Below are 14,520 nucleotides of genomic sequence, written 5' to 3' on the forward strand. Positions count from 1 at the left end.
ACAAATCGGGGCTAGGTTTCGAAGGTGGTGCAATCGAATGAGGTGTTTCGCTAGACTCGAAATTCTCGGGTTGCTTCGAGTGATCTAGACTCGGACTCAAAGGTGAGGGATTAGGTTCCGAACTCAAATTCTCTTCTTCGTTAGCATCAACACCAACTCGATTTCTCACTTGATTTCCTGACCGTAGAGAGATGACGGCGTTCATATCATGAGGTCTTTGATTAAGCGGAAATTTAGGATTCACCTCGGGTTGACTTGGAAACTCATTCTTCTCGCGCTCATAAATCATGTTAGCTAATTGACTCATTTGAACCTCTAACTTAGATATGGATTGGGAATTGGAATTCAATAATTGCCTATCTTGGGTCATGGTTTGCATGAAGGCTTGTTGAGATTGAGTCAAATTAGTTTAAGATTTTAGCAAAGCCTCGATACTCTTTTCTAAGGTATTAAGTCTCTTATCCGAATCATTAAACCCGGAAGGATTCAAGGGTGCTTGAATTGGGTTTGGATAAGGATTTTGACTAGAGGTGGGGTAAGAGTTTGGATTAGGCTTTTGAAAAGTGGGTTGAGGAGATTGGTAGTTTTGGCCTTGGATCCATGAGAAATTCGGGTGGGTCTTCCACCCGGGATTGTATGTGGGTGCAAAAGGGTCATTCCTAGGTCTAGGTTGGAACATAGCATTCACTTGATCAAACTCTTGAAAGTTTTGAGGTCCATGACTATAAGAATTATAGTTCGCACACATAGACGCTTGGGAAGGGGCATTAGTGGTTTCTAAAGCTTCCAATCTTCTAGTAAGAGTAGCTAACTTCGCTTCGGTTTCTATAGAATTGCCCACTAAATGCAAGCCTTTGTTAGCAAATGAACCAAGTGTTTTATTGTACTTACTAGGCTCCCTATTCGGCTCCTTAGTAGATGGCCACAATATGGTCATTTCCGCTAGTTCCTCGAAAAACTCCCAACCCTGATCCTCGTCTTTTTCCATGAATTTGCCTTGACATATAGACTTTAACAACGCAGTTGTAGAACTATCTAAGGCCTCGTAAACAATCTTACAAAGTCTCCACTTTTCTATTCCGTGGTGGGGACATTGGGACAAAAGATTTTTAAATCTATCAAAATATTTCCAAAAAGACTCATTTTCCTTTTGATGAAATTGATTAATCTCATTTGTAAGTCTCGTAGTCTTATGATTTGAAAAATATTTTTTTAGAAAAATGACTACGAATCCCTCCCAAGTTGAAATAGAATTAACCGGTAGGCTATATAACCATTTTTTAGCATTTTCTTTAAGAGAGAAATTGATTAGTCTAAGCCTAATGGAATCCTCGGTTAATTGCTGGAGTTTTTGTAAGGCACAAACCTCCTCGAATTCATGAATAAAAAGATACAGATCCTCACCTTCACTCCCGGTAAATTTAGGTAACATACTAATATGATGACCTTTAATTTCAAAATTATTACCATTAAATGGTGGAAGAGTAATACAAGAAGGTTGGGCCGAACGGGCGGGGTAATAAGGATCCTTAAGAGAAACTGTCATGTTTACTACGGGTTAAAGAATTTCTACGGGTTCGGATTCCGATGAGGAAGTACGCTCAATTGGTCTCACTAACCTAGAGGAATTATCTCTAATCCACGTAGTACGCATAAACAGGATATGAATCAAGTTGCAAATAAGTGCAAGAATTGAAAACACGCAAAAGAAAGGGTGAAAAATTGAAAGAAAAATTTTAAATCTATGGTTCTCTAAAAAACTCTAGACTTGCTTCTAACAAAAAGATATTACTAAAATTCACAAAACTAAAAGTATTCTTTCTGATTGGCCAAGTAGGTGCTAGCATTGCTAAGAGGCTAAACACCAGCCTAGTCATCAATCTAAATGGACAGGTAAGCTTTCGCTAGCCTAGACACCAAATAATGAATACTTAGAGATTTGATCGTTTCAGGTTTTCTTCCTAGTTGAGCGCGAAGTCCTAGGGGCTAATGTCTACTTAATTTTATTAAAAAGGCTATGGTATGCAAAATGATGGATTTATTGGTTGTGGGCCAAGGAAAGAGTGATGAAATCCCTCCCCTTATCTTATGATGTGGTTTTGCCCTTGAAGTTTATTTAAATGATGCAACACACAACGAGATATAAAAGCGATAAACAATTATGGATGCTCTAAACTACGTGTCCTAACTAAAGAAAAGAAGAAATTTAACGTACCTTGGGTCCTCCAGCAATCACCACAATTTATAAGGTACGAAAAATTAAAAACAAGAAAATAAAATCTAAGATGATGTGCTCCTAGGTGAACAAATGCATGATGCAACAATTATGTATTTAACTAACTATTTTTTTATTTTATTTTTTTGAATTTTCATTTTTTTGTGATTTTTTTTTAACTAGTGAAAAATACGAAAAGAGAGAGATACGGGTTACCCAAGCAAGCTTTTAAAAATTCCTTTGAGCCTCGGAAATATTCGGAGTTCCAACGAGCTTTCCAAATCTTCAATTTTCTAAAAAAAAAATTAAACAAAGAGAGCAAGTACAACTAATTCGAAAAATTAAAAATTAAGGCGCGAAAAATAATTATACTTAAAGAGGCCCAAATATTTAGTTTTGGTGTACGGAGAAGATAGGGAACTAGTTGTAAAGGGTTACACTGATGCTAATTTCTGAACCTAATTTTTGGACAGACAAGGATGATTATGTGTTTATTTCTATTTTGTGTTTTGTCTAAATATAAGTGATGTTAGCTGGAATAGTTGACAACAAGAACATTGATGATTCTATAATGGAAACCGAATATGTTGAGATTTCGACATAGCCAAGGAGACTATTTAGGCATGTCCATAAGCGATATCACCTTATTAGTGAGATTAATGATCAAGAAGATATAAATGTAAAGTGCATAGTAAGGATAGTGTTTCAGACCCACTGACCAAGGCTTTATCGCAGCAGAAGCATGATGGTTATACTAGTTCCATGAGTATTAGATATATGGGTGATTGGCTCTAGTTCAAGTGGGAGATTGTTAATATTTGTGTTCTAGAGACAACACTATAATGTTTTAGTTTAAGACTTTTGGATTATTAATATTTTTGTTCTATCGATTATTCCTTTTATAATTTATTAATTCTAAATTTACTGCGATATAAATGTTATATTAATAAATGTCCTTGGAATATGATATGAATTCTATATCACTAAGTACGTGACTTAAAAATGAGATTATAAGAATAGTATCAATATTCCTAAAGGCCCCTAGCCAAGTATTATTATTAAGGGACAATAATATTGCATTAAGGTTGGTGTGTTTGTTGACTGATGATCACATCTCATTGATCATAGGTATAGTGATACTAAAGTCAAAAATATAGGCAGATGTAAACGTACATGGTGCTGGACAGACCCAATGTGAGATTCTACATGTATGTTGTGTCATAAGTAATTCTCACTGTGATAATGATGTAATGGTCCTTAGACTTGAAATCATTATATTTTATACGAGAATCAATGTACTTTGATTACATTAAAAGTTACCTTTGTCCGGGTAATGATAAAATTGTCTTTCGGGTATATTATGAATCGTATGAGAAATATGAATGATATAGAAAAGATTAACCCTCCTAATTTTAGGAGTGGTGTTATTGACCTCTTGTGTGAGCTAGACTATGAAATGCGTGGCCACGCTCAAATGTTGATTTGATATGATGGTCTACTCATTGATCAAGGAAACCTGCATTAAATATTGATGAGGATGACACATTACATGCCTCTAGTTTAATCTATAATATGTGGTTAAAGATTATATTATATTGTACATTATTCATGAAAGGTTAAATCGATCATCGATTAAATTATTATTACTTGGGTAGTAATGATGTATTACTAGATGCCGCTCATTATTTACCATTTTAAATTAGATTTAAAATTCGTTGCCAACGTAATAATAACCTATAGGGTCGCACACAAAGAATGCTTGGAGGATTATTTAATTTAAATTGGATTTAAATTATTAGTAATTCAAATTATTTATAATATTAATTAAGTATGACTTAATTAATTAGATAAATAATGACATTCGAAATTACTAATATTAATTATGAAATTCAGTTGTTAAGTAATTAGGTATTATTTAATTATTATACAAATAGGAATTTTGAATTAATAATAACTCCTAATTAGTTAAAAGTTATAATTCCATTTTCTACTCTCTATATAATATCTCGTGGCTGATTTTTAAAAGAAAGACTTTTACTTAAACCCTAGCCACCAAGATGGAAGATGGAGAGAGCAAGAAGAAACGAGTTTGTGCTAGTACACATCCAATCCCTGAGTTTAAGCATTCGTGTGGATGCGTGGTGATTGAAAAATCTTTGGATCTCCATTATTCAACCAATTTGTAAAGTTTCTTAAGGTAAATGTTAGTCGTTAGACACGCGCAAATAATACACGGAAGTATACGAGTTCGCAAGTAGTATAGAATCTTTTCTAGTTCGTTCCCACATAGACTGTATTGGTTAACTATTTAATTTATGCACCTAAGCAATAATGTATGGTTATTATCCAATGCTAAGACGATAACAAATTGAGATTGTTTATAACTAAGAATTACGCTAACAATTGTAACTACGAGAATAAAATTTACTAAATTGATATATATGATAAATATGGATTCTAACTTCATTAAATACTTCATTCAATAGCCTTATTATAATTAACCTTAGCATGCAATAGTGATGACACTAATCAGATAACACGAAATTGATAAACGCCAACTTGCATTGCACGAGTACCATTCTACCAAACACCCACAAAAGAGATAAAAGCTGAATAGACACCAATTATATTGAGACGCTATATGTCTATAGAATTTGACAACATAACGGTTTAAGCACAAGTTATCTATGTTTATTACATAGGGCAAGTAAGATGGTTAAAATTACCTACAAATCATGTATGACACATACATGAACCTATGCTAACATGGAAAGTTCTAAATCTTTAAATTCACTTTCGTTTCATTAAGAATTAACACACTATCTTATAAGTTCGTGACGCTCATTAGACGAATACACACAACCAATACTAGGATATCATACAATCACCACATAATAAGACATCAAATAATTTAACTAAAGAAATCCATATATAAACCCGTTAGAATCCCACGATAATGATTAGCCCATAATCGGACTCATCATCAACGTGGGTTCCGATGAAAACATGATATAACAAACGTAGTGTTTATACGAATAAATAAAACCAAGTACAAAAAAGAGTATAGGTTCAGCAAAATAAGAAACAAGTATCCAAATTCCAACTCAAAACAAAGATTCACAAGAATAAACTAGATCGTCTTCGCCTTTGTTGAATTGTGCTAAAGGTCTCTTGTCGTCTTCTCCTTGTGCTCTGGTCCGTCGCTGACTTGATATATATTAAAAACGACCTAATATGAATATATATAGCAACCCTCAACAATCTGGAAGCCTTCCCTTTTAGAATTGTAGTAGAAATAGGATACTGAAATTCGGCCTCGGCCCGGCCACGCTGCATTTCTGGTTGCGTGACTCGGGCAATGACTCGGGCAACTCGTTGATGTACTCGTTGCGTGACTCGAACTATTATGAATTAAGAAGAAGAAAACGAAACCCGGGACTCAGCCTCAACTCGGACTACAGAACTTCGATTGAGACTCAGCAACTAACATAACTCAGCAAAAGTACTCAAACAAAAGTAAATTGACACTAAAACTGCTACTCGATCCCGGAGAAAACGTATTGGGGCAAGTCGACGCGACTCAGTCAAACGAAACAAACCCCAACTCGGTCAAAACAAGAAGGCGAAATTCAAGTAAACCGATGGCAGTAATCTGAACATCGAAAAAAGGAGATCTCGAACCCATACTAACTTTTTGTGAGTCGAAAACGGAGAAGAAGGTGAGACTCAGTTAGTGACTCGGCGCAATGACTCATGAAATGAAGCAGGGGAATTCGAACAACAGACTAAACTCGGGGCTATTGCGTATTAAGAGAAAAAAATGAAACAGAGATGTGGTTTCAGAGATTTGTGAAGAAGAGGAGATATGGGGGTTTGGTTTGTTTTTGAATTATCACTACACTTGAAGGTGAAAGAGAACAGGGCTTGGGTTCGACTTTGCAACAGGGAAATAAATGAATAACAATCAAAATAAAATAATTTAGAAATTGGTTATTGAGGTTAAAATTAAATTAAATGTTGAAAATTAACTAATTAAAGATTAAGCTATGGTAAACTAAAATGTATTCAATCAACCAAATTCCTAACATAAATTAATTTAATGTAGGAATTTTAGTTGAGAGTGTAAAATTAGATCTCAAAATTATGCTACCTAAATAAAAGTAAATTTAAGAACAAAAACTTAAAATAACTCCTTTCACATCCCCAAATTTATTATTTGTTGGATTTAGAAAGATATCATAGCTCAATAAACTATAAAGACAACCATAATAAAAAGACTTGCATTAATATAAAAAAGATTGTTTACAAAGATGAAGAATGCTTGCAAATTGAAAAGTAGATCTATAACTTTTAAGGAAAGGAGGCTGCAACTAAAAATGAAAAATACTAGGTTAGCTATGTGCTACTTGGTGTCATTTACAAGACAAGGGGTGGGTATTTATAGGATAAGAATTAGGGTTTTAGGGGTGTTGATTGAATCTAATCCATACATTTGCCATGTATATTGGTAGAATCTTGACCCTTGAATGTAGCCAACTCCCATTTTCTTTTCCTTTCTTTTCTTTTCTTCTTTTTCTGCTTTTTGTACAAAATACCTATAAATGTAACAAATTAAATTATTAAATTCGGGAGCAAACAATAAATAGGTATTAATTAATGCAAAATTATGAGATTATAAGTGCGTTTCGCTCCATCTCATTCAACCCTAGACTAGTCATAAAAATATGAGCCGGCTACTAGCCATTGGAAACCTAGCCACACAACTAGCAATGAAATCCAATTCTCCAATTTTTAAATATGCATGTCTTTTATTATTAAGAGAATACCCTAAATTCTAAATATAAACAAGCGATTAAACCTCGACAAATTAATTAAACAATGATCATGATCTAGCACTTTAACAACCTATGAGACTTTGAAATACACGTGTCTCTTGTGGCGCCCTCCAAACCCGGGTCAGAAGTTTGGGGTCCACACAAACACCTTAATTATAACCTGCTTGTAACAATAATAAATATAATAATAATATATGCAATGACCCTACTTACCATCACCACGGACCTCAACAGGTTAAAGTATGCACACAAGCCAAACACACTAATATATTATAAACCGTTCAAATCCCAACTATTTCAAATTCAAACTGAGTATTAAACATTATTACAAACTTTTACAAACTTAAATTATTCCAAAAAAAGCCTACTAGCTCAGCTTTCTCAACCTGAACCCCTAGCTCTCGCGCTGGACTGGGGATCCTCTTTACCAACTGGTTCCTTTTTAACTGGAAAGAATATAAACAATATCGCACAAATGAGCTAACTAGCTCAGCAAGTCAAAATGACAAAACTGAGAATAATGATCATCAGGTGAATATGTTTATGATATCAAGTGAACAATGGATTATGATTTAGAATTGGATATTATACTTTTAATTTAAAAACCAAGGTTAGGCTGCTGATCAGTCACGCACTAATCTCGAGCAAGGCACACAACATTACTCTAACTACTGGATCCAAGGCACACATTGGCCTAACTTGACCATTATATGGTCTGACCACGAATCTGGTCCACAATTTTATAAAAACAATCCAATTCTAACATAATAACAGAATATGCAATAATAAACAATAACCGGAATCATTAACAACAATAAATGTTTAACAATGAAAGGGTTTCAACCCTTGTAAGGATCAATAAAGCAATTTAAAAGCTTGGATGCTGGGTAATGAAAGAATTGGATAAAAAAGGAATTAGCGTTTCAAGGTTTCAAGGATTCGGTCTTTCAAAGTATAAGATACAATGGGTTGAGTATATAATAGTTCATTTCAGTGTTTGGTATTTAGTTTGTATGTATTTATAGAGTAGTATTATAGATTTGTGGTTCTTGTTTGGGTATACAATAGTCAATGGATTAGAAAGAATATGATTCATGGCTCAAGGATAATAACTGAAATCAGGATTTAGGTTTCTGTGCTTCAAAGCACTTGCAATATCACAGGATTATCAAGTACTACAATATCTCGAGAAAGTTCAGAACACTTGCTTGGTATTAGCTTACTACACTGCACTCGCTTCCAATCACAACCGTTTTACTCCTCAACTACCTGTTTCCCTTTCCTACGTCTTGCCTCTTCTGCTCACATATCATAAGCATCTATCAATAATTTACTCACGGAATTCTATTCAACACATACTTCTATCTACCCTTCGTTTTACCCAAATCCGATTAACGGATTGAAAGTTATGCAATAATCAAGTAAACACCGAATATCTCCGATAGTCAATTAACAAGTCACATGTAGCACATAATACATCACGTAATCAATGATATATTATTTATAAAGAAGTCTCGGGTCATAAATAGGCTTTCTGGTATTTAAAATGATTTTTAAAATATTTTTCGGAATTAAAATGGGTCGCTGGATCAATTTCGGGTTAATAAACAGGATTCGGTTGGCCCATTCTGGCTCCGAAATAATTTTTAGAATGATTATCGAGCCTTAGAAATAATTTAGAATAATATTTTAAAGCTCGAAACTATTTTTCAGAATTTTTAAATCATTTTTAAATAATTAAATCTAATTAAATAACTAATTAAAATCAATTAATAATTAATTAAATCAATTAATCAATTAATTTTTTAAATTAATTGACCAATTAATCAATTATAAATTAACTGAAATTAATTAACTAATTAATTTAGATTTATTTGTGAATTAAAAATAATTTTCAGAATTAAAATAATAATTTTTAGAATTTTCAGAAATTAAAAATGAATTTTTATAATAAAAATAAATAGGAAATATGATTTTTAAACATTTTATAAACAGGAATCCTAAATTTGCAAAGTCTGGAAACTTCAGGGACCTAACTGCATCGTTTTCAAAAGTTGGGGTACCAAACTGTAATTTTCCAGCTCTTCGCCGGAAAACACAGAGGTGGTCGGAGAACACGTTCCCGGAGTCCTCACCCCACCAACACCTCCAGATCACATCTACACAACACCAGGAATACAACAATGCAATCAATTCATCCTAACAATCCCTGAGTTGGCCGGAATTTGGCCGTGAAATTTTCCAGTTTCCGGCGAACATCGGAAAACTTCAAAACACAACTCCCTTCTCTACAGACCTCGTTGGTTCATGAAACTTATACGACTAGATTGCAAATTTCACATAGAACACAACCCACTATAACACATCATCAATCTATCACAGAATAAGAAACCCCCAAATTTCAATTAAGAACATTCATACGGGTTATAAACCCTAATTTTGAAATTCGAAAATCAAACTCAAATTTGAACATGTTATTGAACTCCAAATCAGACGTATGACATATGAAAATCATCAGGAAAACAAGCTCTACAACATGCAATCATCAAATCATACAAACAATCATCCGAACAAAAATTCATATTTTTAATAAAATAAATTCGAAAATAAATAAATTTTTAGAAAAATAACTTTGATTTCTGCAGTGAAACAAAGCTCAGAATCTGATAGAACACTTTAAATCCTTCGTTTTGGTTACTCAAGCTTTGAAAACAGAGATCGGTAACGCCTTCGTTTTGCTGTTTGATTCTTAGAACAGTTTTAAGAAATTAGGGCTTTTCTCTGAAAATTATATAATTAACTATCTGCAAATGATTTTGATACGAAATAAAATACGGTAAAAGGCTATTTATAATTATGGAAAATTTGTATCCCATTGGATCATTCCGGATATAAAACGGTACGTTTATTTGTAAAAACTGATCCAAACGGTATCGGTTTTCGGGATAATTATCCAAATCAGTACAATTTGTACTGCGGTCTTGGTCTCAGCGCCTGGTTACATGTATTACGAACTGATAATTGGGATAATTTAATAAAAACTCCCGTTTATCGAAAATACGGGTTTTATTGATTTACCGAAATGAATATTGTATCGAAAATGTTACGTCGGGACCCGCGCAGGACAAACCGTAAGCCGGATCGAAAAAGTCGAAACATGGAAAATGCTCGGAATATTATAATTAGGTTAGGAAGGAGTTCTCGGAAGAGTTTCGGTTTCCAAAAACGTAACAACGGTTGACGTCGGTTGGTTCCCGTTTTTATAAAATAGATTTTAATTACCCGAAAAAAGATTTTAGAAATTTCATATGATTCTTATAAATCCATAAATTAACATAAAAATAATTAGGAAGATATGACAATTATCTATATTTTATTTTGGACATATAAAAATTAAAATACTCAATTAATATTATTTTTGAATATTCAAGTACAGATAACACTTAACAATTAACTCACAGAATAGATACTGGGCACACATAATAATATCAAAAATAATTACACGATATATCCCGGATATTACATCCTTCCCCCCTTAAAAGGATTCTGTCCTCAGAATCTGCTAAGAAAACAAATGAGGGTATTTTTCTCTCATATCATTTTCTAACTCCCAGGTTGACTCTTCAACCTTTGGGTTTCTCCACAATACTCTTACTAACTTTACCACTTTATTTCTCAATACTTTCTCTCTTGCCTCTAGAATCTCTATCGGACTCTCTACATATGATAAATCTGCCTGAAGCTCTATTGGATCATATTCTATTACATGCCTGGAGTCTGGATTATATTTCTTGAGCATCGATACATGAAAAATATTGTGAATGTGCTCCATGTGCGGAGGTAATGCCAATTCGTAAGCTACTTTACCAACGCGCTTTAGGATCTCAAAAGGTCCGACATATCTTGGGCTTAGCTTCCCTTTCTTTCCAAACCTCGTTAGTCCTTTCCATGGTGATACTTTTAGTAATACCAAGCTTCCTTCTTTAAATTCCATGTCTTTCCTTGATTGGTCTGCATATTTCCTCTGACGATTTTGAGCGGCTATTAATCTTTTCTGGATAAGTTCAACAACTTCCTTTGTCTGTTGCACCAATTCAGGTCCGAGTATTTTGCGTTCTCCTACTTCATCCCAATATATTGGAGATCTACATTTGCGTCCATAAAGGGCTTCATAGGGTGGCATTCCAATGCTGGCATGATAACTGTTGTTGTAAGCAAACTCTACCAGGGGTAAATGTTCGTCCCAACTTCCTTTGAAATCAATAGCACAAATACGTAACATATCCTCGATTGTCTGGATCATTCTTTCACTTTGGCCATCCGTTTGGGGGTGATAAGCTGTACTCATATTCAGTCTTGTTCCCAAACATTCTTGAAAACTCTTCCAGAATCTTGAATTAAACCTTGGATCTCGATCAGATACGATAGACACTAGAACTCCATGACGAACTACAATTTCTTTTAGGTACATATGGACCAACTTGTCGAGCGAAAATCTTTCATTTATAGGCAGAAAATGAGCTGACTTGGTAAGTCTATCCACTATAACCCAAATGGCATCATGATTAGCCCTTGTCCTTGGTAATCCAACTATGAAATCCATGGTAATATGTTTCCACTTCCACTCTGGAATCTCCAATGGCTGTAGCAATCCGCTTGGTCTTTGATGCTCTGCTTTAACTCTCTGACAGGTATAACATTTGCTAACCCATTCCGCAATTTCCCTCTTCATATCTGGCCACCAATAATTCTTCTTTAAATCTCTGTACATTTTGGTACTCCCTGGATGGATGGAATATCTTGAACTATGTGCCTCTTGTAAAATTTCATTTTTCAGCTCCGTTACTGGTGGAATCCAAATTCTTGAAGAAAACCTAAGAATACCTTGATCATCTTGTTGCGTGCATAATTCCTCACCTACCAAACTATTTATATCTTGATCCATTACCTCTTTCTGGCATTTCTTTATTTTCTCCAATAACTCCGGTTGGAAAATCATACTGTACACTTTTGCTTCCTCAGGCTTGCAAATTCTAATCTCCAATTCCAATTTTTAAAATTCTTTATATATCTCTTCAGGTACGGATAATACATTTAACTTTTCCTTCCGACTTAACTCATCTGCTACAACGTTCGCCTTACCGGGATGATAATTAATCGAGCAATCATAATCTTTGATCAATTCTAACCATCTCCTTTGTCTCATATTAAGTTCCTTCTGGGTAAATATATATTTCAAACTTTTGTGATCCGTGAAAATCTCACACTTTTCTCCATACAAATAATGTCTCCAAATCTTTAAAGCAAAAACTATAGCTGCTAGCTCCAAGTCATGAGTAGGATACTTTTGTTCGTGTGGTTTCAATTGTCTTGACGCATACGCAATCACCTTTTCGTGCTGCATTAAAACACATCCTAATCCTTTATGAGAAGCATCGCTATAAATTACGAAATTCCCTTGATCGTCTGGAAGTGACAAAACAGGTGCCGTGATTAATCTCCGCTTCAACTCCTGGAAACTTTCTTCGCACTTGTCGTTCCATATAAACTTTTCATTCTTTCGTGTAAGCTTTGTTAATGGTGTGGCAATCCTTGAGAAATTCTGAACGAATCGTCGATAATATCCTGCCAATCCCAAGAAACTTCTTACCTCAGTGGGTGTTCTCGGTCTCTCCCAATTCGTAATTGCTTCGATCTTTGCCGGGTCCACTTTGATCCCTTCGTTACTGACTATGTGTCCTAAGAACTGAACTTCTTGTAGCCAAAACTCACACTTCGACAATTTAGCATATAACTTCTTTTTCCTTAAAATCTCCAAAGCTGTCCTTAAATGTTCTGCATGATCCTCCTCCATCTTTGAATAGATTAAAATATCGTCTATAAACACAATAATAAACTTATCCAAATACTCTTTGAAAATTCTATTCATCAGGTCTATAAACGCTGCTGGGGCGTTGGTCAATCCAAAAGACATCACTAAAAACTTGTAATGCCCATACCTTGTCCTGAAAGCTGTCTTTGGTATATCTTCTGGTTTGATCTTTAGTTGATGATATCCTGATCTTAAATCGATTTTGGAGAAATACTTGGCTCCCTTCAATTGGTCAAACAAATCATCAATTCTGGGTAACGGATACTTATTCTTGATCATCAACTTGTTGAGCTCTCTATAGTCGATGCACAATCTCATGCTTCCATCCTTTTTCTTGACAAATAATACCGGTGCACCCCACGGGGATACGCTGGGTCTAATTACTCCTTTCTCTAACAGCTCTTGCAATTGCTTTGCTAACTCTTTCATCTCAACGGGCGCCATTCTATACGGGGCCTTGGATATTGGTTCGGTTCCAGGTGTTAAGTCAATTGCAAATTCAATTTCTCTATCTGGAGGAAGTCCTGGTAACTCGTCGGGAAATACGTCTGGAAATTCATTTACAACTGGAATATCTTCAAGTTTTGCTGGCTCCTGACTTCTGTCGATCACATATGCTATGAAATTCTCACATCCTTGTCGTAGTAACTTCTTGGTTTGAATCATCGTTAAGAACTTCTTTACCTGCTTCTGTCCCTTGAACGTTACTATTCTTTCGTCTGGCATTTTCACCATTACTTTCTTATTTCAACAATCTATCTGAGCATCATGCTTAGATAACCAATCCATCCCTAATATCACATCAAATTCTCCTAACTTAAATGGTATCAAATCTACACAAAACTTACTACCAAAAATCTCAACCTCACAATTCTCACAAACTTGATTCACAGCTACACGTTCTTGATTTGCTAATTCCACAGTCATTATTTCATTTAAGCACTCAACTGGACAATTTAATTTATTAACAAAATCTTGTGAAACAAACGATCGAGTTGCTCCCGAATCTATTAACACTTTGGCACATAAAGAATTCACATTAAGCGTACCTGCCACGACATCCGTATCCTGGATAGCATCCTTCACTGACATGTCGAAAACTCTAGCCCTTGGAGTCTCATTTACTGCTGGGGTAGATCCCATAATTCTCAATGCATTACTAACTGGGGCTGATGTCTTACAATCCCTGGCCATATGTCCTGGCTTCCCATATTTAAAGCATGTAAATCCAATAGCTGGAACCTTCACTGCTGGATTCCGGATAGGCTGATCCTTATTTGCTGGCTCTCTTGCTGGCTGATTTCGGCACTCCCTTGAATAGTGCCCTTTCTGGTTGCATTTAAAACATACCACATTCAACTTGTTACAAACTCCTCCACGCTTCTTTCCACAAACTTGATAATCTGGAAAAGTTAATCTCAACTGATTCGGCTGATTCACATTAGTTGGACGGTTGCCCTGGCCTCCGTCTCCTGCATTTTGTCTTCTGAAATTAAAATTTCTCCCTGGCTGGAACTTGCCCTTCTTAAAGTTTGAAAACTTCCCTGTTTGTGACCGACCCTCACTTCCTTCAACTTTCCTTTTCTTGCTTTCCTTTT

The 14,520-nt window shown here is 34.9% G+C and overlaps 1 protein-coding gene and 1 non-coding gene across 2 annotated transcripts; one reads left to right on the plus strand and one right to left on the minus strand.

The window, feature by feature from the left end:
* Positions 1–409: 409 nt before the first annotated feature.
* Positions 410–1,546, minus strand: LOC141661103 (uncharacterized). Its single transcript, XM_074468081.1, has one exon. The coding sequence runs from the start codon at positions 1,544–1,546 to the stop codon at positions 410–412; it is 1,137 nt and encodes a 378-aa protein (XP_074324182.1).
* Positions 1,077–1,183, plus strand: LOC141662833 (small nucleolar RNA R71). The gene has a single exon (XR_012550933.1). It is a non-coding gene; the product is annotated as a small nucleolar RNA R71 (small nucleolar RNA).
* Positions 1,547–14,520: the final 12,974 nt, after the last annotated feature.

The sequence above is a fragment of the Apium graveolens genome, chromosome 5 (genome assembly GCF_009905375.1).
Source record: "Apium graveolens cultivar Ventura chromosome 5, ASM990537v1, whole genome shotgun sequence".
Lineage (NCBI taxonomy): Eukaryota > Viridiplantae > Streptophyta > Magnoliopsida > Apiales > Apiaceae > Apium > Apium graveolens.